The sequence below is a fragment of the Chrysemys picta genome, chromosome 13 (genome assembly GCF_011386835.1).
Source record: "Chrysemys picta bellii isolate R12L10 chromosome 13, ASM1138683v2, whole genome shotgun sequence".
NCBI classification, from domain to species: domain Eukaryota; kingdom Metazoa; phylum Chordata; order Testudines; family Emydidae; genus Chrysemys; species Chrysemys picta.
In genome coordinates this window covers 55,519,053-55,545,863 of record NC_088803.1, presented here as the reverse complement: position 1 = coordinate 55,545,863, position 26,811 = coordinate 55,519,053, and the positions used below count along the sequence as shown (strand labels likewise).

The window sequence follows — 26,811 nt, the reverse complement described above, 5'->3', positions numbered from 1 at the left end:
AAAGGTGCCCCAGTGAATTTCCCCATGTCTGACTTGGGCTCTGTCTCCCTGAGAGGGATCCCCTGCCCTTGCTGTTATGTAATGCAAATAAAGCTGCCAATTCTCAGTTTTACTACAAGTCTTGCACTGTGCATTCTTTTTAAGAGTTCTCAGAATTTCTGGATTTTGTCTTCTAACTTGCAAAGTTTTACCCTTATCCAAAACTGCCCCCCCCCATCTACCATTACTATCAGTTGGACTGAAACCACAGGCTGCCTTCAAGCAAGATGGCCAGAGACCGTCCCTAGTAAAGATGGCCACTATTTTCCATTATCTCCATAGCAGGGACCTATCCAGACTGGTTTCAGGCCCAGCTACTGCCTCAGTTTTCCTCTTGATGTCACATCGCAGTTTCCCTTTTTCCAATGGAAAGCCACCAATGCTTTAAGTTTTTCCAGCCAAGTCACAGAGAGTCCACCCCTTCTACAGTATCACACAGACCTGCCCCAGTCTCACCAGGCACAAGCCTTCCTCCCTGAGTGTCTGTCTTTTCTTCCACAACACACTTTTCCAACACTGCCCTTCTTCTGGGATGAGTGGCAGCATATCCTCTATTATGGATTCCAAGCCCTGGCAACCCAAAACAACCAGGCTATCTGCACATGCCACCCCAACCTGCCCTATTTCTTCCCAGAACCTCTTGTCTCTCAGTCTTTTAGCTACCTTCCCACTCTTTAGAGAGTACTGCATCCCAGATCCAGCCCAGGTATAGGCTGCTCTTTAAAACCAGGCCTGCTGTGTTACCTCAAAGGGGAGCCAAGGTAACTCTAAATGTATAATGATGTAGGTATCAAGATGTAAAACAAGCCCCTTTTACTCAGAAGAGCAGAGCCGCCCTCTGCCGTGTCTGTCACCAGTGGACTGGTGTACAGGTCTCCCTCCCTCTTCCCTATGTGTAGTGCAAATAATAAAAACTGGCAATAGGTAAAAACAACAGGTAAGTGTACTGGGGGGGGATAAATTTACAAATCAGGGAAGGGGTAATTGTGAATAAACAGTAACTAGATAAACAATACAAAACAGTGAAACAGCAGCTTTAAAACAGGAGCATGAAGCTCAGGCCCAAAATACAAATCACCCTGGCAAGAATACATATAAACCCCCACTGAGAAAACCCTATTTATCTCACTATGTTATCAGCCGTCTGTGGGGGCAGCGAAGTCCAGGACCTACACTCGTTGGGTAATTGGAAACCGCAGAGGAAGAGCACTGGAGAGTCCCTCTATGCCTCAGTGTGGAAGAAGCAGCCCGACACCCTCTGGTGATGTCGTACCCAGGAACAGGAGCAGGTAAGATGGAATGTCTTCTTCCCTTTCTCTTCACCTCAGGAACAGTGGTGCCCTTCAACAATGCACTGGTGCTGTGAAGGCCTGAACCACACACGCACAGTCACTGGGATGGACTGCGCCACTTGTCATTGAGTTCAGTCCCTTTATGCCTTTACTAGCAGGAAAATATGGTACAGTCCCAGCAAAGGCAGGAAACAGTCTGAGGTAAAATTGTCCTTGGAGTTGCCAGTGGCGGGAAAACACAATTGGATCCACTTATGACTGGGCCATGATAAACAGTAAACAACAAGATGGCTGTCACAAGATAGCAGTTCAAACTCCATCTTGAATTGCTGCTATATATTTATAAACTACATATTGGATTTAATATATACATATTTTAATAGACTAACAAAACACACCCAATAGCTGGGATTTATCCCATGACCATTATCACATCCCTCTGCCCTTAATTCCCTGGACCCTTCTCCTAAAGAGCCAGCTCACCCTGTGAAAGTCTCCACTAAGGTTGAAGCCAGGCTGCCCTCAGAGAGGATAATGGCTCCTTCATCACCATTCCTGGGTTCCAGGCGGGAATTAAGAAAGTGTGGAGGTACAGGGGGAGGAGACTATGGGGGCATCAAGGTGAGAGAACACATTAGGGAACTAAGTGTCTGCCAAGCTTTCTACACAACATGTGAGACTGAGTCCAACTGATTTGGGTCACCATGCCACCGTGAGCAAGGTCCATCTTGAAATCCATTCCTCTGTCCCCTGCAAGATCTTGTGTTTATTGAGAGTTCATTTTAAGTCATTCTTGGGGAGAACCTTTGTGTGCAATGTTGTCCAGGCCAGGAAAGTTGGCTTTTTATACATTTGCTCCAATACCAGCTGTGCAGCAGCGTTGGAGAGCCTTATTACTCATGGCTGTATCTTGTCTCTTGATTTACACAATTGCGTGAGGATGCTGTTGCTGAAATGTTTCCAGTGCTTTGATATGGAAGAAGATAACATGTGTCCCAGTTCCAATAACTTACACAGTACTGCAGGTATGCATGACCCTGCACAAGAGACAATGTGCCAAAGAGGCAGCTAAGTCCCTGCCCTGAAGGGTTTCCATTTTTGAAGGCATGAGTGGATGTCACATAGAGTGGAAATCCATTTTGAGCCTGGCTTCCTAGAGCTAAAATTCATCTCCAAACAGATGGGGCACTTCAGGAGAGGAAGGGAGCTTGGTGTGCTGTTCCAAGCATATGGGTGGCATGAAGAAGAGGTATAGATTCAGCAGCAGGTAGATGAGAAAGGTAGCAGCCAAGAAGAGAGTTTAAATAAAAGAAGGATGAGATAAAGGCAGAGGTGGACGCAGAAGCAGATTTGTGAAGATCCTGAAGGTGAGGAGACTGAGGCCATGTCTACATTACCATATATGTCACTTGGGGTGTGAAGAACCCCCCAGCAAAGTTTCATCAGCATAGGCTTTCATGTGCCCACTGCTATGCCAACAGGAGAGCTTCTCCTACTGCCACTTGTTGAGTTTTATTATGTTGACAGGAGAGCTCTCTCCCTGCCACATAAAGCAGCTACATGTGCCATCGTATAGCAGGGCAGCTGCATCAGTACAGCTGTGCCATTGTAAGATGGCTAGTGTAGACATGGCCTGAGCTTGAACTTCATGTGGAAGGGGAGAAAAAGGAAGCAAAGGGGTGGGAAGACAGCAGAAAGGAGGAGGAGGAAGAAACGGTGGCAGGTTGGATATGACAATAGCACAGAGCAGGGAGGATGGAGAGAAAAGGAGGAATTTTAGAGGTGCCTGAGGAAGAAAGAAGATGACTTCACAAAACCTTGACTTCTTCCCTCCCCGCCAACTTTTGTCTGCAGCAGTCTCAGGAAATTCTGTTTATGAACTGAGTGAAGGGTAAAGGTGAGCTTAAGCCACATTGGCACTCTATAGTCTGAGTGTGGTCCCAGTGTAAGAGACTAGCCTCAGTGCTGCTGTAGTTTACAGTCTACTTTACATGCTCCCTATAGGTCAACCGTTTCTTGTAGATGCAGCCTTGCTCCCATTATCCCTGCCTTTGTCAAATTAGAACTGGATTTTGTGGAGCTCCCTATGGGGGCTACATCATAAGTCAAGCTGGAAACAGGAGCTGCTGCAGGACATAGGACAACTCTTGGTAAACAGTATAATCTTGGAGCCAGACCATGACACTTAAGCTCTGAGATCTACTTGTGCTGCCTGTGGGTTGGGGTGAATGGAATGAGTAGGTCTTCACCTACAAATACGAAGGGGCCTGAGCCTTGCCTGCTTGCAAGAGAAGTCATTCCCCAGGCCATGCTACTGCAGTCATGGTCAGTGGAGGCACTCAAGCTGGAGAGAGGGGACAGCCTGCAGAGCCTTCTTCATGAGGTGCCCTCAGCTTCAGAATCTGCTCCCCCACTATAGTGTGACTCAGTTAGCCTGCAGGGCACAGCCAGAGCTCCCTCTCCTCTTACCCAGGCTGGGGGGTGGGTGGGAGTATGCAACCACAGTTATCCATCCAGATGCACTCTCTGCTGACCAAAGTACTGTACACACGCACAGCCAGCCATCCCAGCCAGCCACCCCAGGACTCTGCTCTGAGCTGGTTCCCTAGTAGCCACCTCACAGAGGCTTTCCAAGGTGCTGAGCAATTCTGGCATGTTTTTAAATTTAGTTCTTCTACTCCCTTTCACCTGCCCCTTCTTGCTTTTAGTCATCTGAGCTGGGCACAGTTCTCAATTTCTCCCAAACAACAAACCATCCAAAATGCCATCCTCCTATTCCAGGATTACCATAGACTTCACCATTCATTTAACTGCCTCCTCTGGGTCTACCTAGTCCCCTGCCAAGGACCACCACTTGTTAGTGCTTAAGCTCTGCCCTCCCCAGGCCTACCTTCTTCCCAAAGGGCTTCTTGGTACTTTTCTGCTTTCCACAGACCTAGCTTGCCTGTGAAGGGTTTCATGCTGCTTCGTACAACCTCCACCAGCATACAGCAAGCTACTTTTTCTCTGCTGCAGCCTTTGCCAGGCCCATCTCAGAGACAGAGAAATTTCCCCCTTATGCAGCTCTCCTAAATGACTGCTCTACTCAGTTTATGTAATCATTTCCCTATCCTACACAGCTGGGTAAGTCATTATAATTAGCACATTCAGCTGGGGGATATCTGCCAGGTCACAAGCCAGGCTGAGCCTAGCTTGCCCTAGAGGGCTAGCCAGTGACAGCTATTTGTGGAGGAGAGAAATGTTGTTGGTTTTCAGTACTAGCAACCACAACTGTTCACAGATAGGTTTCAGAGTAGCAGCTGTGTTAGTCTGTATCTGCAAAAAGAACAGGAGTACTTGTGGTTCTTTTTGTTCAAAGATAATGAGTCAGGCTCCAAACTGCCCCCTCCTCCCCCACACACCGAGGAGGATTTTTTAAAACAAAACAAACAAAAAGGTCACATGTTAAAAAGCATCATGATTTTAAGTCAATAAATTGTGGGGTGTTCCTTTGCCTTCTGAACCTTTAGGATACACTCATCACATTTTCAAGCTTTACTCCATAACCATGATGAAGGCTAGAAACTTTGTGGGTTTTTTTATTTGAGATGAAAACTGAGATTCTCCCAGTCACTTGACTCCATTAGCTGGAACTATAAAGTAACACACTCAAAGTTGTGAGACACAATAAGATTCATGAGAACTGGCAACACTGATTAGTTGATTATTTTTGGTTTGTGGACATGGAGTAGCTGCTCCAATGACTTTTAATGTGATACTAGTTTTAATTTTGTCAAGAGGTATGTATAATGCAGATATCTGTGCAGCAGCATATCGGTTTGTCGCTTGCAGGAGCCAGTGCCCAGCCCAGGCAGCTCCCCTGGCGTGACTGTACATTCCCCAAGCCCTAGCCACTGGAGCGGGCACCAGGCTCACTGGCAGGCGGCAGCTGTCCATGGTCACGCTAGTGTGTTTGGGAGCATGCATGCATTCATTAAGCTTCTATAATCCACAAGCTGTTTTTAGTTCTTGAAACCCAAGATTGTAACTCATTTATGTATCTGTTTACATGCTTTCTTTAGCCTTGTAAATAACTCTGGTTTCCTTTTCCTATTTAACAAAATCTTGATATATAGTTTGTTCTAGGATTGGCTACAAGCTGCAAACAGATCTCACACTAAAGACAAAAGGTATAGTTGACCTGCAGTAAGTGACTGCTCCTTTGAGACTGGGAGCAGCCACGAATCACAACAGGTATAAGGAACCATCCATCTCAAAGGTACAGCCGTCTGGGTGGCGTGATAGGGCAGAGTACCCATGGGGACTGTCTATGACTCCACATTAAGCACTTGTGCTTGAGGAGTTCACACTTGATAATTGGTTGGTGAAATCTAAGTACAGAACACACAACCAGTTTGGGGTTTGTGTCCTGCCTCCTAGCAGTGCCCTGAGGCTGGTTCTCATGCTCAAATCACTGCAGGCAGCGATACACACCCCTCTGACAGGGAACAGCTGCCAAGGCCCTCTTCTACTCACCATGTCTCCCCTCCCTTCTGACAGCCTCTGCATCAGAAGCAAACTCCATGACCTCACTTAGAGGCAGTACACAGCTCTGCCTCTAATTCCATCATGCATCATTCTTCTGCTTGGGATCTGTGCTAACTCTGCATTCCTCTGTGTCTCCTTGTTCTCTTCTCTGCTGCTCCCTATGGCTGGCACATGCTTCCTGGGCCCATACACCACAGAACTGCCATCTCCACCTTCAAAGCGTATCTCAAACTCCACTTCTTTCCAAAGCCTTCCTGCACGGGCCTGCTTTCCCACCCCAAGTAGTAAAAGCAAAAATAGGCTACCTAAAAATCAGTGTTACACACAAAATATCTCAGGAATGCAGATTCCTCAGGGCAAATATCAGGTCTTTGGTTTCTGTGTAAGCAACTGTGCACATCTATAGCACTACATAGAAGGGAGGTTGGGTGTGGTACTGACAGGCACAGTCCTGCCCTGGTATTCGCAGGATGAGTTAGAAAGGCCCTGCTAAGTAATTTTCTATCTCTGCTCTGTGCAACTTGTGGCTGCCTTCACGGGGTGTTTAATGCTATTTGGGAACTGAGTTAGCAGCAGATGCTGGTTTTATAGAAGAATCCACTGAAATTTGGGGAATTTTTATTTCCCTACTCTTGAATTCTAAGAGAGGTGAATCCCCTTTGTCCTCAGAATCTCATTTGCCCTTCCTCCTTTCGGGGAGTTGGGCTTACTCCCACAGCTGCCACACCTCCCATGCGTTAAGAACACTGCCAATCATCTGTGACAAAGTGAGCAAGTCAGTTGCAATACATGAAGGTGAATCAGTGATACTGCCCTGCCTTTGCCTGTGGTATTCAGAGCAGCATGCAGAAGTGAAGCAGATTCAGTCCTGCAGCACTAGTGTGAAGAGAACAAGAAAGATCATGGCCAAAGGTAGATGCAGGCATTTCTATGTGGTGCAGCGAGAGCACAAGCAGCCAGGGATGATTCCCAAGAGGTACAGGAAGTGGGGAGAGTGGCAGCAAAATGGGAACTCAATGAGAAACAGCTTGAGGGGGAAAAGGTTACATAGAAAATAACCAAAGCAGGAAGCCCAAAAGTCACTTACTAGTTGTGAAGGAATCCCTGGCTCTATCAGCACTATCTAACTGGATTCAGAAGCCATCCTGTAGCTGTCCCAGCTTCTACCAGGGGAAAAACAGCAGCAAGTCACCTGCCCCAGCAGCGCTTTCTGTGAGTAGCATTAGAGATGTTGTAAAACAAGTTAGTTCAACTCCAAGCCAAAGGGACACTTACTGTTGGATTGAAAAGAAAAGCCAGGCAAGCCCTGAACCCTTGGAAGCAGACTTTCCTTCAGGAAATGGCCACTTGGTCAGTATCCACAGAATACAGGATAAGGCAGGCAGGTGTGGTGGTGGGGTTGAGACATATCGGCCAGGGAGAGGCAAAAGTTGATTGATTTAGGCTGACTACAGAGGTACAACAGCTGTGTGAACTGCCCCATTCATTTCAGAGGGAGGTTAATTCTGAAGCCTAGTGTCAATACTGCTAGCTATCTCACTGCAGGCAATTTAGCAGAAATATCCATCTACTCTGGTATTGGGAGAGGTACTCTAGGAGTTTTGGGTGCAACTCCTCCTCCACCAGCCTGACCCACACGTTTCTGGCAGGAAGGAAGTACAAGGGTGAGAGCATGTTCCCAAGAACACACTGATTTCATCCTCCCAGGTCCCTTTATATTTAACTTAATCATTCCAGGCAAATGCAGGTGTGGAGGCCTTTCAGAGAGAGAGGGAGGGCATGCCTGAGATGTCATTTCTCATCTAATGGGGCCCAGCTACCTGGAATTTTACCCTGCAGTTTGTTTACGGGCAGCCAGTACAGACTCAGGCCTGGTCTACACTACGGGTTTAGGTTTAGGAACCTCCCGCGACACTGTTTTGCATCATCCGGGCATTGGGATCTCAACCCAGAATTCCAATGGGCGGCGGAGGCTGCGGGAACTGTGGGATAGCTACCCATAGTGCAATGCTCCAGAAGTCGACGCTAGCCTCGGTACTGTGGACGCGGTCCGCCGACTAGAGCACTTTATATGGGGACACACACAATCGGCTGTATACAACTGATTTCTATAAAACCGGCTTCTATAAATTCGAACTAATTTCGTAGTGTAGACATACCCACAGAGTCAGAGTGCAAAGGACTCTTGCTAGTTCTTGCTCAGGTGATGGGCAGCCACATTGTAAGCCAGCTAGTGGGAGAATCTGAGAAATCTTTGGGCTAAATCCTAGGCAGAGTACCTTGCAGTGGCACAGACTAGAGGTAACAGTCTTGGTCAGAGGTTCTCAAACTGTGATCCACGGACCACCAGTGGTCCACAAGCTTGGTGGTGAGAAGAGGGCAAATGTTCACCATCACTCTGCACTTCCAAGTGCAAGGATACCAGCCAGGAGCAGACACCATCCTCCTCATCACAGAGACTGGTAAGAGCTAGGACAGTCCCTGCAGAGAACAAGAAATAACCCTCACTAAAGAACCCTGCCTGCCCTCCCATAAGTGACTGAGAGGGACATGGAAAATCCAGCCCAGCAGCTAGAACAGGAGGCAGAGGCTAGATGCTGACATCAGGAATTAGAACTAGGATCAGGAGCATAGCTGAGTTCAAGGCAGGAATAGGGCTAGGAACAAGCAGGCACAGGAGCAGTTACAGCTCAGCTGAGGATGAATACTGTGAGAGCAGCTGCTGAGCTTAAGAGCCCATCTGCTGACATTTCCAACCAATCAGGCAGTGTAGCTACTCATGCAGCCTACTATAGGCCAGCTGTGCTCATTAGGTTGCCTAGAGGCTGGCTCTGCTGCAGGCCAGATTCCTGACAAACACTGGTTCCGCCTGCCCCCCCCCCCTCCCCCCCCAATGTAATTTCAGTAGGTACAAGGGGGCTCTGAATCCAACACAAGCATTCTGTCTTATTAGGATGTGTTTAACCTTCCATCTATCTGCCAAAGAGCCCCGGCCTGATAGGTCATCCGGAACACAAGCTATATTCCCTTTGGCCAGGTCAGGCCTCGGGAGCAGCTGGAGGGCAGCTTGTGCATCAAACAGTTCCAGTTCCATGGAAATCACCTTGTCTGCTCCAGCCAATGCAGTCATCGCACAGTATCTTCTGAAGATTCACATTGACTCTGGTACAGGCCATGTCTCCTCCTACAAGTTGGGGGAGTTCATCCTGCTCTTCAATGCCTGGTGCCCAGGTATGTGGCTTGCCATTGGGTGGGTCTCACTTGTCTGTGCTGAGCCCAGTACAAACAAAGGGGATGTCTCTCCACGAAGGTACTTCTCAGTGACTTCAGCCTCAGCCACAGCCAACTCCGCGTGGACCTTCCCACAGGGTTTCCTGATCCCTTGTACAACCCATCCAGTCCTAAAGAGCCCACATCTCTTCCGGGTGCTAACCCCAGAGAACAGTATTCTGTGTTTGTACAGTGCCAAGCACGCTGTCAATGCTACCACAATAAGTGATTAATCCCAGTCTGAGGAAGGCTCTGACCCCTCTGACTCAGCTAATAAACATGTCACCTGAGAGAGTTTAAAACCTAGTAGTGAGTGTTTTTCCCTTTGAATGTGTCTTTATTATTCCTGCGGAAGGAACACTGCTAATGCAACAGAAACAGCCTCTCAGGGCCTCTAGAGCGATCCCAATTGCTTCTCCATGTGAGAGGAGTGGACAGTCCAGTGCCCTGGGATCCAGATCCATTGGACCTGCTCCTTAATGTGGTTAGGACACACTTTAAATAGTGCAGTGATTCCAGCATGGGAATGGAAAGCTTACTGTTCCCAGCTCCTCATTAATGCTGCTGTAAGGGTGAGTTCTGAAGAGCTTTGATACTAAAGAACTCATGAGCTACGGAAGCAGCATTGGCAAAAAGAGAAAAGCCAGAAAGGAGGCAGTTTCTGTACTTTCACAGCTGAGAGAAATTAAGGGAGGTGGGTAGCTCCCTTTTATGGGCAGCCAGCCAGCTATAAAACCCATTAGGAGCTGTTCTCTACTTGTTTTACCTGTAAAGGGTTAACAAGCCCACAGGTAAAAGGAAAGGAGTGAGCACCTGACCAAAAGAGCCAATGGGAGGGCTAGAACTTTTTAAAATTGGGAAAAAAATTCCCTTTTTCTGTGTGGCGTTGTTCTCTGGGAAAGAGGGGAACAGGGAGCCGTTATGCTGTGAGAAGCTTTAAGCCAGATATGAAAAAACATCAATTCATACCTTGAACATACTTATCTGAAACCCAAAATATGTAAGTAGATCAGAAATGTCTAGAAAGATGCGATTAGGTTTTGTTTCTTTTATTTTGTAAGGCTTGTGGACTCCTCTGGGCTAACCCCAGATGCTTTTGTTTCGCTTGTAACCTTTAAGCTGAACCTCAAGAGAGCTATCTGGATGCTTAATTTTTGTAACTGGGTTTTTTAAAATCTAGCAAAAGCTTAAGTTCCAGATGTATTTTCTTTCTTTTTGTTTTTAATAACATTTACCCTTTTTTAAGAACAGGATTGGATTCTTGGTATCCCAAGAGGTTTGTGCATGTTGTTTAACTAGCTGGGGGCAACAGCAAATTTCCTTTGTTTTCTTCCTCAGCTCTTCCCGGGGCGGGCGGGCGGGGGGGGGGGAAAGAGGTGAAAGGGTTTGAGGGTACCCCACAGGAAGGAATTTCCAAGTGTGCGTTCCTGGGTTCCAAGGGGTTTGCATTTGGGTGGTGGCAGCATCTACCCATCCAAGGTCAGAGAGAAGCTGTGACCTTGGGAGTTTAATACCACCTGAAGTGGCCACTATTAATTTTTAAAATTCTTATGGGCCCCCACCTTCTGCACTCGAAGTGCCATAGTGGGAGATCAGCATTGACAACCACGCTTTGTGTTCCAATTTTTCAGCTGATGTGTATCTAGCAAGTGAGCCTGGAAGGCAGGAATATGTAATGAATGACTATGGCTTAATCTACCAGGGAAACAAGAACTGGATCCATCCCTATCCTTGGAACTATGGACAGGTAAACTGGGCCTTCCCAGCAGCCTCTTTGGGATAGAACCCATGTTCGTCTGTTACAAGGACAAAACTTGTTGCCAGCTCCCCTTGCTAAATGAGGCTTGCTGCTTTGGCTCCTCACTTTGGGATCATTCGGCTCTACCATTTGTGAGAACACATGCAGAGGCCAAGGGGTGACCAGCTATGGCTCCTGGGGTAGTACATGGCCTATAACTGCCCGTGTCTGTAATGCAGAGATTAGGTGTGCAGAAGTTCCAGTATACAATATTCCCTCCTGATCGGAGCAGCCCAGCCCTAATGCTGTGAGCTGTTGCTCCGTGGGCAAAACCTCTGCATTACAGTAGAAGACCGCTGCAATAAGCTCCACTTTACGCAAGTTAGGTGTGGCACTTAGTCTTCCAGAAGATGCTAATGCAGCCTCTTGTCACTCATAGGTTGGGCATTTCACCTGTCCCAAGCATGGACTCCATTGCTATCTTGGGGGGAAAAACAGGACCTTCTTAGAGCTTATGCTGACAGAGCCAGATCCCTGGCACCTCTTTTAGCTGCACTGTAGGCAGAGAATGCAAAGGGGCAGTGGCTGGAGCACAGTGCAGTCCTTGTCTAGCAGAGCCATCTCTCTGAGACATAATTTAAAGCAGGCTTTTTTAAATTTGAAGTTAAGCTATGAGCCAAAATGGCCCCCACCAGCCCTAGGATTGGGGGAGTGGAAGGGTGGCTTAGTCCCAAACAGAGTTCAGCTGTAATTGAGGATCTAGACCTCAGAAGAGTGAGAAGCTATTGGTCACTGCGCTATAGAGGTACTCATGAGCAGCAGCAAGAAGGCTATGGGTCACTGTGCTGCAGATACTCTGCATTTGAAGGGCTATAGGATTAAACATGCAGATGGAACTCTCAAGGGAAAATTTTAGTTGCAAAAATCTACGCCATGACCCTTCACATTTGTGCCACACAAAGCTCTTCCAGCTGCTGCTCTCTGGCTCAGGAAGCGAAGAAGCGTCTGTGTGTATATGAAGGGCTAGGCATATTTCATACAGAACATGGGAAGCAGGTATCTAACTCCTGTTGTTTAAATGGCTAGGTCACGTTTCACAGGCAGGAGGGCATGGTGCTAAGACTTGTCTCTTTCCTCTCTCAGTTTGAGGAGGATATTGTGGATACCTGTCTGAAGCTTCTGGACAGGAGCTTAACTTCCAGCGTGACCCAGTCAAAGACTATTCCTTACAAAATAATCCCATATATATCAGTAGGGTGGTGAGCACTATGGTAAGTGAAGGGTCAATCATACTTACATCCTATCCATCGCTGTACAGACAACTCACAAGTCCTTTCTGCTGCTCTAGTAGCAGCTACATGTCCCCTTCATGCCTTGTCAGGACAACTGTACCATCCCCACAATGGGCTGTGGCTGCATCCAGGAGATGATGTGAGTCACCATAAATGTGAATGCCCATGATGTGCCCCACCTATGCATGCCAAAGAGTTTTCTAGGCTGCAGTCTGGGGGTTCTGGTATCCCTGCTTCCTTCCAGATCAATAGCAATGATGACAGCAGGGTTCTAGAAGGGAACTGGAGCGAAAATTACTCCAACGGCATGTGCCCCTCTGAGTGGAATGGTAGTGTCGTCATCCTGAGACAGTAGGATGCTGCAGGAGGCCAACCAGTTAAATATGGGCAATGCTGGGTCTTTGCAGCTGTGATGTGCATAGGTAGGGCAAGTGGCCACTGAAGGGTATGTACATAACATTAAAGTTCATGTTAACTCTGGGGATTAGCTCAGAAAGAATAAGAAACGAACATCGAACTATATAAAATGTGTTTATAACACAGCTCATTGCCACAACCCAAGGGAAGCAGCGGAGTCTGAGAATAAAACAGAGCTTCTCACTACTGAGCCATCCATTCACATCCAACCCACCGTGGCAAAGACTCATGTTCTTCATTGTCCTCTAATTGGTAATGGCAGCAAAGAGGCCAGGGACTGGGTGGATCATGGAGATTGAACAGGCCCTTCCCCGGAAGAATCCAGGCACACAGCAAAAGGCTGTGAGCAAGCCTGCACTGCTGCTACCCAGGCTGGGGATAGACTGGGCTCCAGCTCTGTGAATCTCACATTGTAAGAGGAGAAAAACCTTCACTTTCAGAGCTGCAAATTCTCAGTAAAAGCCAGGAGAAGAAGCCCCCAAGTTGCTTTGCGGACTGATGGCTCTGCATGCCATAGACAACACAGGCTCCATCAGATACAGACTGACTTAAAAAATACTTGCTTTAGATCAGGGAAGGGCAAACTTTTTGGGCCGAGGGCCACATCTGGGTGGGGAAATTGTATGCAGGGCCGGGGCAGAGGGTTGGGTACGGTGTGCAGGAAGGGGCCGAAGAGGGGTGCAGGGTGTATGAGGGGGCTGAGGGAAAGGGGTTGGGGTGCAGGAGGGGACTCAGGACGGGGTGGAGGAGGGGTGCAGACTGGGAGGGGGGCTCAGGGCAGGGAGTTGGGGTGCAGGAGGGGTGCACGGTGCAGGCAGGGGGCGGTTCGGGCTCCAGGGTGACAGTGGTACGCACCAGGGCAGGCTCCCTGCATGCCTGCCCTATCCCCCGCCGCTCCAGGAAGCGCTTCGGCCCCTGGGGGAGGCAGGGCGGAGGGCTCCGCATGCCCTGCCCTTGCCACGCCTCCAGGTACCTCCCTGAAGCTCCCATTGGTCGTGGTTCCCCATTCCTGGCCAATTGGAGCTGCGGGGCGCAGTGCCTAGAGGCAAGGGGCTGGGGGCTGCAGGGACATGGGCCGGCCACTGCTGAGTGTGGCGCGGGGCCACGGGGGGCAATCCCGCAGGCCAGATCCAAAGCCCTGAAGGCTTTGGAGCTTCTCACCACTGCCGGAGATGGCCAGATCCAAAGCCCTGAAGGGCTGGATCCGGCCCGCGGGCTGTAGTTTGCCCACCCCTGCTTTAGATGCTTCAGTTCTAGTAGCCGTGGCTGCTTTTCATGGCCACAGTCACCAGCTAACCACACGTACCCTAGAGAATAGGCCTCGGAAATGCAACGAGCTGAAGGGAACTAAGGCACACAGCAGGTCTGACACAGCAGAGGGCTCTCACACCTGCACTAACACGCCCCAACATGACAGTCTCCCTCTCGGAGAAGCAGCTCACAGTTCATTGGAGAGGCAGGACTCGAACCCCATTACCACCCTAGATGGCAAGCTCAGAGAGAAGTTAGTTGATTTGTACACAAACTGAGGGGCGATTTCAGGTCCACCTGTTCCTCAGTGCTGGCTGTTGTGACTCTCCTGTTATGGAGGAAGCACAGAGATGGGGTCATGTCTATTCAGGCACAGGCTGTGGGGGCCTATGGAGCCTGGGGATCAGCACTTGGCCAGGAGCTGTAACTTTCCTCTCCCTTTCCCAGTGAGGAGATGCCTGGGAACCTGTATTGTTACCAACTTTGAGTCAGGCCACGAGAAAGAAGGCAACCTGATTGACGAGTTCTATGATACCACAGGCTAGGGTTACCATATTTCAGCAAGCAAAAAAAGAGGACGGGAGGAGCCCCGCCCCTGCCCCTCCCACTTCCCGCCCCCCCAGAACCCCCAACCCTCCCCCCGTTCCTTGTCCCCTGACTGCCCCCTCCTGGGACCCCTGCCCCTAACTGCCCCCCAGACTCCACTCCCTATCTAAGCCTCCCTGCCTCTTGTCCCCTGACTGCCCCAACCCTTATCCACAACCCCACCCCCAGACAGACCCCTGGGACTCCCACGCCCCATCCAACCACTCCCCACCCCCTGACAGCCCCCCCCCAGAACTCCCAACCCATCTAAACCCCTCTGCTCCCTGTCCCCTGACTGCTCCGATCCCTCTCCCCACTCCTGCCCCCTGACAGCCCCCCCCAGAACTCCCAACCCATCTAAACCCCTCTGCTCCCTGTCCCCTGACTGCTCCGATCCCTCTCCCCACTCCTGCCCCCTGACAGCTCCCCCCCAGAACTCTCAGCCCCCCACCCCGCTCCTTGTCCCCTGACTGTCCCCTCCTGGGACCCTGTTCCTAACTGCCCTCCAGAACCCCACCCCCTACCTAAGACTCCCTGTTCCTTGTCCCCTAACTGCCCCCTCCTAAGACCCCCCCAACTGCCCCCCAGGACCCTACCCCCTACCTGTACCTGACTGCCCAAAACTTTCTCCACTCCCCCCAAAAAGCCCCTCCCCCCGTTTCTTGACTGCCACCTCCAGAACCTTCCTGCCCCCTGGCCCCCTTACCCTGCTGCTCAAAACAGGGTGTTGGGCTCTGTGCGAGCCGGACACGTGGCTGAGCTCCCCAGCACAACAAAACCCGGTCCCTGGCCCTGCACAACAAAACCCGGTCCCTGGCCCGGACCGGGCTGCAGGGGAGAGCTGCCCTTGTATCAGCACAAAGTGCTCTCGCTCCCGTTTTGCTACACTGCATGGCAGAAACCGCTCCCAGTTGCAAAAGGGGAGGGCTGCACTTTGTGCTGATACACTTGCTCAGAATGCAGGGCGGATCCGGCTCCTCTACAGCTGCTCCGGAGTCCAGCCCGGGACTTTCCTGCAGCCCTCCCAGCCACTCGCTCTGCTCTGCCGGGGGAGGGGGGAAATCCCGGACATTGTGAGTGCTTTACAAATTCCCCCCGGACGCTATTTTTAGTACAAAAAGGAGGACATGTCCGGGTAAATCCGGACGAATGGTAACCCTACCACAGGCAGGATCCTGGCCTCTGACCGCAAGGACAGTGTGTGGTGAGATAAGTTCTGGCTGCGGGTCCCTGTTTCAGCTCTGGGCTGGAACAGCTAGGCTACACCCTCCCACATAGCTCAGCAATGGAAGGGCCATGCTCTCTTCCTTTGCTCCGTCCCTCTGGTCCCCCAGGATAACTGCAACTCAGAAGGACACTTCAGGATTGCAGAAAAATCTTTCAGAATAACAATACTGAATGTTGCTGCAATCAAAGCCTGGGGAAAGCAACCCCTCCCCTACACACACGGCAGGAGTGGGCAGTATGGGATCATCTTCACTGGCATTACAGCACCCACCTCGCTCCCTTCGCTCAGCTTGGGCTCTTCCTTGCAATTGAATTTAACTGCCCTGAATGTTGCAAGGTGACAAGGAGCTGCCTATTTGGCCCAGCAGCAGGGGTGCTGGAACAATTTGTATAGTGGGAGTGCCAAGAGCCATTACAACAAACTGTAAATGATGGAAACCATTCCAGCACCTATGCACAGCAGCATGGACCTTCGTGGCTCCCACATGCAGCTTGGTAACATGGCTGCTTTCCTGGCTCCCATGTGCAGCACAATGGCTCCCCAGGGCCTCACCCTAGTGCAGTGACACCCATGTGCCACACCCTAGTGGGGCAGTTCCCCCAGCTCCCAAGGGCCTCATACAGCAATCACAGCAAAATTATCTGCAAAGCAAATCCTTGTCTCCAATTCCTCCTGTAGGAACTTCCATGTTTGGAATGAGTGTTGGATGGCACGAAGGGACCTGCCCCCCAGGATACGCAGGGTGGCAGATACTGGATGCAACTCTGCAGGAAGCTAGCAATGGTAAAGGCTGGTCTCCTGTCTGTCTAGTCCTTATGCACAGTGCTTCAGCTCTGCAAGGGCCTGGCTCACTTTGCTTCCTCTCTGTAGGGGTGTATTGCTGTGGTCCTGCCTCTGTCAGCCATCAGAGAAGGGGACCTGAACCTCTGTTACGATGCTCCCTTTGTGTTCTCCATGGTGAACACCGACCGCATTGCCTGGCTTGTCTATGGAGCAAGGAAGGAAATACTTCACCGGGACACACACACTATTGGGAACCACATCAGTACCAAGAGCATCGGGAGCGACGAGTGTGAGGACATCACCAATAGCTATAAGTACAAGGAAGGTACAGATACGCCCAGGCTGGGCTGCTGTTCCAGCACTAGCCACAGCACAAGGGCAGGCTTGGACAGTGGTATAATACAACGAACCAATTTGCAAACTGAGCTGGGAAGGCATCTATATCATTTAGTTGAGAGAAAGTGTCAACTGTAGGGAAAGGGGATCTGAGGCCTTAGAGGTTGTTCAACCTAGACTGGGCCTCAGCCTCTTTTCCTTTGTTACAGATAGTTGGACATTTTTCCAACCCAGCTCTGCCAAGTTTATGGAGAGCAAAGCACCAATGCTGTTTCTCTTTTCAAATAGGTTCCCAGGAGGAAAGGCGGGTGTTTGTGAAGGCTCAAGCCCAGGCACAGCACAAAACAATGAGAAGTCCTAGCATAGCAGGGTCCAGAGCTAACAGGCTCCTGCCAGCAGCACTGAGATTTTCACCGGCTCCATCCACCCCAGGAGCCACTGAAAGTGACACAAACCTATCTGAAATTTAAACTGGTTGAATCCCCTGAGATTGGTCAGGACATCAAGCTGATCCTGCTGGCTTGTAACCTGGCTTTTGAGTATAAGATTTTAAAGCTGAGTGTGAGTACCCAGTCCATGCTGCACAATGGCACCCCCCAGCCTCCCTTCTGGCAGGACACTCTGTACATCACTTTCCATCCCAACGAAGGTAATTTTCATTGCTGCTCCAATCTTGGTGCAGGGCCCCTAAGGGCCCTGCATGGGCTCAGGAAGTCAGCCCACGAGGCACGGAGGAGCATCAGTGGAGCCCAGAGTGCCTGGCCTACAGCTCTGTGAATCTCTGTTTTGTTTGTAGAGAAGACCATTCCATGGACGATCTCGTATCCCTACTAAAGGAACCACTACTTAGAGGGGAGGGATAGCTCAGTGGTTTGAGCATTGGCCTGCTAAACCCAGGGTTGAGAGTTCAATCCTTGAGGGGGCCACTTAGGGATGGGGGGGGAAAAATCATCAGTACTTGGTCCTGCTAGTGAAGGCAGGGGGCTGGACTCGATGACCTTTCCAGGTCCCTTAAAGTTCTATTAAAACAAACAAACAAAAAAACCACCCACCACACACACACACCTGTCCCAAGACAAGCTGGTTTGGGTCACTTCCATGGGAGAGGAGAACACCACCTGGGAGAAGCTACTCATAGAAAAGATCATCACCCTGGCTTACCCTGCTATCCTCATTAACGTATGGCAGTCTTGTGTAGTTAATTGTTTCCCCCTGGGACTGAAAGCCAGGGCCACAGAGTTGGGAGGAAGAGGGGAGAACTGCTCCTTTAAAAAGGAAGCTCTGTGCCTGGAGGTCTTGGTGATGGTTCTCCATTCCCTGCAAATGCTGCTCTTCCGGAAGACTGTCTGCTGCCCACTTGGATTAGACAGAGCCTCCATCCATCTCACCTGACTGAGAGAGTCTCTCATTACTAGCACACCCATAGTACGTGTTCACTGCCTCCAAGAGAGAGGTGAGCAGCATTGTCCACATTTTATAGTGTTGGACTAGATGACCACCTGAAGTCCCTTCCAACCCTGATATTCCAGCAACCTGTGGGTAACTGGGGTTAGAATTGGGAAGTTCCTGGCACCCACCCATGGATGACATCTCTCTGACTCTAAAGAGAGTGAAATACCTCATCTGACTATTCCTATCCATCTGCTGCTAATCCAATCACAAGCCCACCTGGTTGGGCCCACTATACAGAAATGGGTAAGCAACTGCTGACTTCAGCTAGATGAATGGCACTGCAGGCTCAGCACAGCCAGCCATCAGTGCTCTAGAGACAGGACAACACTGGTTATGTCTACACTGCAAATAAACTCTTCGGGCTGGCCTGTGCCAGCTGACTCAGGTTTGAGCTAACGCGCTATTTAATTGCAGTGTAGACTGTTCGGTTCAGGCTGGAGCCTGACCACTGGGACTCTGCCCCAACATGTAAAAAGCAACAGAGGGTCCTGTGGCACCTTTAAGACTAACAGAAGTATTGGAGCATAAGCTTTCGTGGGTGAATGCCCACTTCAGACATCTTGCGTCTTTTTACAGATTCAGACTAACACGGCTACCCCTCTGATACTTGCCCCAACATGGGGTTCCAGCCTGAGCCTGAACACCTACACTGCAATTAAACAGCATGGCTACAGGTGTTTAACTGCAGTGTAGACATACCCATTGACAAGCCACTAGCCCTATTGGCTCATCTGGCTTTAGTAAATGGGAACCTACAGGGGCCAGCATGTGAATAACAAATAGCACAGCATGTAGAGAATTTTTAATATATTATTTTCATTTGTAACTTCATTATTTTTCCATTGGTGTAATGGTATGGGGTATGTCTACAGAACAAAAAACCCTGTAGCTGCAAGTCTCAGAGCCCAGCTCTGCAGATTTGGGCTCATGCCATGGTACTAAAAATAGCCACGTGACGTTCTGGCTCTGAAACCCAGGGAGAGAGGTGGGTTTCTAAACATTCTGGTTCATGTTCTGTTATTTTTAGTACCATAGTATGAGCCGTGCAAGCCCAAGTCTGCACACCTGGCCTCTGAGGGTATGTCTACACAGCAACTGCACACCCACAGTTGGCCCGTGCTAGCTGACTCAGGCTAGGGCTGCAGGGCTGTTCCATTGCTCTGTAGACTTGTGGGCTCAGGCTAGAACCAGGCTCTAGGGCTCTGTGGAGTGGGAGAGTCCCAGAGCTCAGGCTCCAGCCCAAGCCAGGAAGCCTACACAGCAATGGAACAGCCCTGTAGCCCGAGTGCTGCTACCCCAAGCCGGCGGGTATGGGCCAGCTGCGGGTTTTTCTTTGCTGTGTAGATGCACCTTGAGACTCGCTGCTGCTGGGATTTTTTTCTTGTTGTGTAGACATACTCTTTCAGTAGACATTAAGGGTATCTTGGTTTCTTTGGACAGGATTTTCATACCCTCCAACAGCTGAGACACAGAAGGGGTTAGATAAGCTTTAGCTCATGCTCCCCTGAAGCTGGTCCCAGCCCTGTGCTGCATGGGAAAAAATTTTGAGTGGCTCTGGGTGGAACAGAGAATGATAAGCTGGAGGCAGCTGCTTAGGTTATAGGAATAGGGCTGAGGCAGTCATGAATATTAAAAGAAGCGGTACTTCTGACTCTTCTGCATTAGTCCCAGCTAGGAAATACTGCAATAGTGGGGGCAGGCTGGCACTGGAGCACAGCATCTGTCCCCACCTCAAGCTGGGTCACATCAGGGCAGAGAGCTACATGGAGCATATGGTGGGGATGAAGATCTGGTACATTTTTAGATGCACCCAGAAAAGTACCTAAGAAAGCAAGAGGAAGAATGGTCTAGGAATTACGACACTAGCCAGAGACTTAAAGACCCAGCTTCAATTCCCTGCTCTGCCACAGACTTCTGCCTCATAGAATCTACAGCCTTGAGTTAGTTGCCCTGCCCCTCAAATGGAGTTGGCGGTCTCCACTCAGGATTCACAGCTAGGCACCCTCTCCTGGAGTTAGTCACCTAAGCCAGATCAGCCCTTCCTGCAAAAACCAAACCAAAAAACAGAAGTGCTGCTTGTGCCTGCCCCCACTGCCTTATGCCAAATAGTCCAGGAGTTAGAGCATTGACCTGGGATGTCAGAGACCTGGGTTTCAGTGTGCAGCTGCAGGATCCAAACAGCATCACCCTGGCTTGCTGCGCACTAGCTCTCTGTGAGACAAGCCCTAACATAGACATCAATTGCTGCTGAAGAGTTTGACACTGGCCTCACTTTGCATGAGCCACGCATTTGCAGCAGGAAAAGCCAGACCCTGAGAGAGAAGGGAAATTTCTGAAGTTGCTCACAGTGGCTATCAGGGGACAGATATACCCCATCACTGTAGCATTGCTCAGCCTGGCCCCTCCCAGCACTTACACCCCTCATAAGATGGTTATGTGGCCCTAAATCAGGGTTCCCAAACTTGGTTTGCAGCTTGTTCAGAATAAGCCCCTGGCAGACCGCAAGACGCTTTGTTTACCTGAGCGTCTGCAGGTACGGCCGCTGGCAGCTCCCAGTGGCCGCAGCGGACCAACGGTGAACCACAACCACTGGGAGCTGCGAGCGGCCGTATCTGCCGACACTCAGGTAAACAAAGCATCTTGCAGCCTGCCAGGGGCTTACGCTGAACAAGCCGCGAACCAAGTTTGGGAACCCCTGCCCTAGATAGAATATGTGGCTTGGAAATGACTTCTCAATTCTTATTCCAGATGGGCCAGGTCAACATTCATTCCCCGCCGATGACTTCAGAGGCCTCTATCAAATGAGCTGGTGTGATTAGTCCAGTTTCTAGTGGGACAGGTGTGCACATGGCATTTGATTCCAATTGGTGGTCTCAGCAGGGACGCCAGGGCTGAAAGGGAACTAGAAACTGAACTCCCTTCTCTTACCGGTCAGGAGAGACCCTCCAGCCATGCGATGGTCACGCAGGCAGAGGGTGGTATGGGAGCAGCTTGTGCTGCACTCTGGATGAAGGACCATGGCACCAAATCACATTTAAAGGCAATAATCCCCTAAGCACCTGCCCTTCTCTTTTACAACCATATGAAGTGGATTCTGGCCTCTCTCTTCAGGTCTTGACCCCGGTTGTGGAGAAGCAGCCATTTGCACTCCAAGTGGTAATTGCCAGTCCCCTTTATGAGCCAGTGGGGGACTGTGTCCTTACTGTGGAAGGCAGCGGCCTGTTCAAAGAACAGCTCAGCACTGAGTAAGTAATCGGGTATTTTCTTCTGCTTGGCTGCTCAGAGAGATGGGTAATAGGATCTCTGGGGTCTATTCCCCTACCATGTGTGCATAACTCTTATCATTGGGAATTTAGTCCCCAGGGAGGGGAGGAAATAGAGCTGCTGAGTTATCAGTGGCGAGAGGGTCAAATCTGGTGGGAACACTGGCTTCCAGGAGAACTGGGGAAACAGCAGAGTAGGAGGCAAGAATAACAGCCAGTGAGGGGAGTGGAAGGCAGGGCTGGGAAGAGCAGGTATTTTACATGACGTCACCATTATTTCCTATATTTAGCATGGGAGCTCTCAGACCCCAAGAAAGGACCAGCATCACTTTCCAAATCATCCCCTTCAAGAGCGGCCAAAGGCAGCTCCAAGTAAACTTCAAGAGCAACAAGTTCAGGGATATCAAAGGGTACAAGACTCTCATGGTGGCACCCTGCAGTGGATTTTAACAACTCCATGATCACAGCTGTGCAGCCTGAAATGAAATTCACAAAGAAGAAGCGCAAACTCCCCCCCCAGTGTAGTGCAACAGCAGGAAGGAGAATGACCTTTCACCACTGTAGCTACTTGAGCACAAGGAAAGCGCTAAGTTTAAGTCCACGTCTATGCAAGGCTCCTGCTGGGTGGTACATTGGTGCAGCAGCTCCTAGGCTCCTGTGGGTGCCTGGCCCTGTACCCCAGTGGCTGTTTGAGGCCAGATGAGCTGGGATAGCAGAACTGGCTGCTACAGTCCATTCTTTTGAATTAATAATAAAATACTGCAATCCGACCCATCTCAATTGCCAGCTTGGTTAGAACACGAATGGACTCCCTATCAGAGGGGCCTGCTTCCTCCAGGTCCTGGTTACTGGTGCTGGGCAGCAGGAGCTCCTGCATGGCAAACCTAGTACTGCACGGCCCTGTGGGTAACTAAATCTTAATGTAAGATTTGAGTGCTCCTGAAGCTGGGGTCTGTTCTTATTCACACTCCATGGTTATGGAGAACCTGGAGCAAATGGGAGGTTCAAGGAAAGAAAGGGGCACACTGAACAGCTCTGGATCCAGGATCAACTTCCTGCCCCAGGAATTGACTTACTCTTTGTGGCACTAGTAACTTACAGAAGTGTTGTCAGGTTGAACCAGCCACTAACTTTCCCAACCACCACTGTCCTACAATGCTAAGAGCTGTAAAGCTCTGCTGTGGGGTCCTCAGGTGGAAAGTGCCAGTCTTCTTATTAAAACTTAAACCATAATTTGATGGCAACATCACAGCACCAAAAGTCCCTTGATTCTCTCACTTGTTGCCTTCCCCCACTCCAGCCTTTAAATGTGCTGGGGTCACCAAGAAAATGTGGAGATGTAATTAATCGAGTTGTGGGGACTTAGCTCAGGTCCTTCAAGAATAGCCTCCTCACCCTGTTCACTTCCCCTTTCCCCTAAATTAAATCAACTACTCTCACATTCTCTCTCTCTGCACTCTCCCTACCCCTCATTCTCATCTCCTCGCTACCCTCACTGAGCCTCTGCCTCCCAGTCACACTCCTCTCACTCATTCTCTCTGCACAATCCCTCTCTCCAGATGTGGATGGGCTCCCAGGGATGATGCTCTCCTTATCCCAGGCTTGCAGGGCAGGGGTGGAACACATCTGGAATAAGGTGACAATTTATTAACAAAAGCCAGGATACCCTCCCTTCACATCCTCCTGCACTCTGATCTATACAGGCTGCTTGGGGGTTGTATGCCCTCAACCCTATGTTCTAGCTCCTCTCCCCATATCTATTCTCTTCCCTGGGCTTTGTGGGGTTTATTTCTGTCCTCTCCACTCCTCACTTTTGCTGTCTGCCTGCAGTCTAACATGGACCTAGAAAGAGTCCTCTCCCCAACACCTGCCCCTCTCCATTACCCTAGCCCCTGCATTCCTCCTCATCCCCCCACTCCCTTCTCTTATCCTCTTGTTGGAGCTAAGAGTGGCCCAAACTGCCCTGAGCCTGGAGCAGAGGCTCTCAACCTTTCCAGACTACTGTGCTCCTATCAAGAGGATAATTTGCCTTGCATACCCCAACTTTTACCTCACTTAAAACCTACTTGCTTACAAAATCAGACTTAAAGTACAAGTGTCACAGCACACCATTACTGAACAATAGCTTACTTTCTCATTTTTACCATATAATCGTGAAATAAATCAACTGGAATACAACTTTTGTACTTACATTTCAGTGTATAGTACATAGAACCGTATAAACAAGTTACTGGCTGATATTTTAGTTTGTACTGACTTCCCTAATGTTTTTCATGTAGGCTGTTGTAAAAAACAGGCAAATAGCTAGACAAGTTGATGTACCCCTGTAACAAGGTTGGGACTCACCACCGCGGCACCTCCTACTGGTTACTCCGGGAATTAGCTCAGTCCAGTGGCACGTCCCCTCTCGGTGGTATCCCGCCCGTTGTCTTGCCCTCGGTTGGCTTCTGAGCCCACATCGCTCACCAACTCGCAGTGTCCTCTTCAGGACCACTGCCTCCGGCAATGCCCCTCCGTCCATCCACACCCCCTTCCGGGGAGGGATTGATCAGCAGTCTCTATGCTCCAGCAACCGTGGTCAATCACACACCCCAAAGTCTAATCCCTCCTGTCAGGGATCTGGCGTGGTCTATAATGGCTGCTCCCTACGGCCAATGGCTGGGTGTACTGCAAGGGGGGGGACCCAGGCCCGCCCTCTACTCTGGGTCCCAGCCCAGGGACCCTCTGGCAGCAACCTCGCTGTCCTCCTTCTCTCCCCTCCATCTGCCCGCTTCCCTGGGCTGCTTCCCCTTCGGCCCCTCGCACCAGCTAGGCCCTTCCCCTCAGGGTCTACAGCCTGGCAGACACCAGGCTGAAGTTATCTTGTGCTCCCCCAGGCCTGCCCAGCGCTGTGCTGTGCTATTGCAGGGTGCTAGTCTCCCAGCTTGGAGATAGACCTTCCCCTCTCGAAGGCCTGGGACAGACTGACTGCTCCCTTCCTGGGAAGCCTTCTTATAGGACTGAGCCTGGCCCTGATTGGCTGCCTCCAATCTGGGCCCCGATTGGCTCCCAGTAAGCCCTTCTCTCATTGGCGGTGCATCTGTGCAGGCCCACTGGCCTACCACAGCCCATACTCCCAGGGAGTGGGGCATTTGCCCCACTACAACCCCCTAGAAGACCTCTGCATACCCCCAGGAGTATGCACAGAATTGCTGGCCTAGGGGATCCACAGATAGAGGAGGGACCCTGAAGTGTGCCAAATCCAGAAGCACAGCAGCTGTTCATGTTCACCAAAGACTGTCAGGATTTTAGATGCTCCCAGAAGAATGACTGAGCCTCTCCCTCCCTTCCACCCAACAAAAAGGGGAAGGGGAAAAGAACACCAGCCTGATAAATATCTCCCAACTCCAATCAACTGATTGCTACTGCTCCTCCCTCTCATCCACCCCCTTTCTCTGTGCAACCCTGGTGCTCTTCTGGGCAAAGAGAACCCACTATTACCAACCTCAAGAGATGAAAAATCATGAGTCAAACCCTAAAAACCACAATAATTTTTTCAAAATCTATCAGGATTTTTGGGGTCTGTTATTTTTTTTAAACACCCCATCCCCCACATGTACCTGGACACGCATGTGCATGTGTGCACATTCCTGCATGTTACTCACTCCCCCAGATGTGTTGAGTATGGGGATTTTGGGCCCCTGCTGCAGGAGCTCTCACCTCACAGCTGCCTGGGCCCTGACTAGCAACTAATTCTGCCCCCCCAATCAGTTCTACCTCACAACCTCCCAGTCCTCATCAGCCCGCAGCCTCACCTATTGCTTTTCTTGGGGCTCTTCACCCCTCCCCCGCCCTCTTGGTGGGGGTAAGCAGTAGGGTGACCAGACAGCAAGTGTGAAAAATTGGGACGGGGGTGGGGGGTAATAGGAGCCTATATAAGAAAAAGACTCAAAAATCAGGACTGTCCCAATTTTATAGGGACATCTGGTCACCCTTGTAAGCAACGTCCCTCACTTCCAGGCTGTGAGGTGGAAGGGGGACAGCTCCAGGGGCTCTTCACCCCCCATGCCCCTGGAGTGGGTACTGCAAGGAGGATGGGAGCAGAGCTGCCCTGAGCTGCAGGGCTCTTTTCGTTCCCTCTCCTGTGAAAATGGCTTCAGGTTGCTGAGAGCAGGAGTGGGCTGGGGGCAAGCATGTGCATGCATACTCTTCCTGTGGCAGCTCTGACTGGCTGCTCTGATCCAAGAGATGGGCAGGCAGCCAATCAGTGGGGGATTCCTCCCCTCCCTCCCAGCAGACGTAGTACTGATCACAGTTCCTACTCTGAGCACTAGTGGAGGAGTGCAGCCCAGTGGGATGCCCATCCTGTCAGGCACAGGCCTTAGGGCACCCTGGCTTAGAGGCTGCTCTAGGGAGCCAGGAGAGTCCCAGGGTTTTATACTCGCATCTTAGTGTCCAGTGCAGCATTTGGGCTGTTCAGACCTTGCCCCCCAACAGCTCCACCTTTCGCTGTCCCACACTGCAGCCCAGGCATGCCTAAAAAGACAAGGGAGGGAGAAGCCTGGAGGCTCAGGTTCTGATCTCAATTGATAGAAGCCTCCACCAGCCCCCACTCAACATCAGTACATTACCAAACCTCTTTGTGCCCCTCCCCCCATGGTGCCTCTGGGGGCTAGAAAGAGAACAAAAGAGACTAGTGCCTTGTTACCTTCATGCAATGTTATTGGGCGTGGCTGGTAGGCCCACTCCCTGCTCTGGAGGTGTAAGGGGGAGGGAGGTAAATGGTAGGCCTGCTTCTCCTCCAGCTTCTTTGCCAAACAGCTCCCCAATTCCTTCCCACCCTGGAGAGGGAAATCAGCCATTAGGGTATTTAAATACTGCCTCCCTCCCACCTCGACTGCATCATGCCAGGTTGCAATGGGAGCTACTAGACGGGGCATTAGTAACTAGACTACAGATTTCATTCACACACCTTAATTCACTCTCGCTGTTACTCACACTTAGGAGAACACACAGCAGTGCATATGAGAGCCCCAGGGCAGAGTTTCGGGACCTGCAGCAAATGGGATCCTTCTATATTTTGCTTCACCCCTCCTCCCTATCATCTGGACACACAAATATTTTGAGATGCCTCGTTAGTCTGTTTCCTTATTGTTGGGAAGTCCCCAGATAGCCTGAACAGAGATATGTTTCTTTGGAATGTGACTGGACAACCTGCATTTGCAGACTTCTCTGGCTCCCCTTCACCCAGGCAGGCCCCCACCCTAGACTTACAGGCCCCAGCCCCAGCAGTATGGGCTGTGAGATAAAGGAATCCCTCTTGACTTCTGCACAACAGGCCAGTAAGTTGGGGGGGGGG

The 26,811-nt window shown here is 50.4% G+C and overlaps 1 protein-coding gene and 1 long non-coding RNA gene across 2 annotated transcripts in view; one reads left to right on the top strand and one right to left on the bottom strand.

The window, feature by feature from the left end:
• LOC135975391 (uncharacterized) overlaps positions 1-4,359 on the bottom strand; it is a 32,439-nt gene extending 28,080 nt beyond the window's left edge. The window contains exon 1 of the long non-coding RNA XR_010592422.1: positions 4,222-4,359. This is a non-coding gene — a long non-coding RNA (uncharacterized LOC135975391). The remainder of the gene's footprint in view (positions 1-4,221) is intronic.
• A 3,705-nt stretch (positions 4,360-8,064) lies between these two features.
• On the top strand, positions 8,065-22,070 carry TGM5 (transglutaminase 5). Its single transcript, XM_065565243.1, is given in 18 exon segments — positions 8,065-8,079; positions 8,209-8,320; positions 8,844-9,089; positions 10,760-10,875; positions 12,010-12,058; positions 12,061-12,137; positions 12,403-12,580; positions 14,274-14,366; positions 15,579-15,615; positions 16,318-16,363; positions 16,365-16,422; positions 16,510-16,537; positions 16,539-16,747; positions 17,047-17,171; positions 17,173-17,531; positions 17,799-17,937; positions 21,322-21,455; positions 21,764-22,070. Coding segments are annotated over 18 exon segments (2,181 nt in total). The 3' UTR covers positions 21,924-22,070.
• The last annotated feature ends 4,741 nt before the right edge of the window (positions 22,071-26,811 follow it).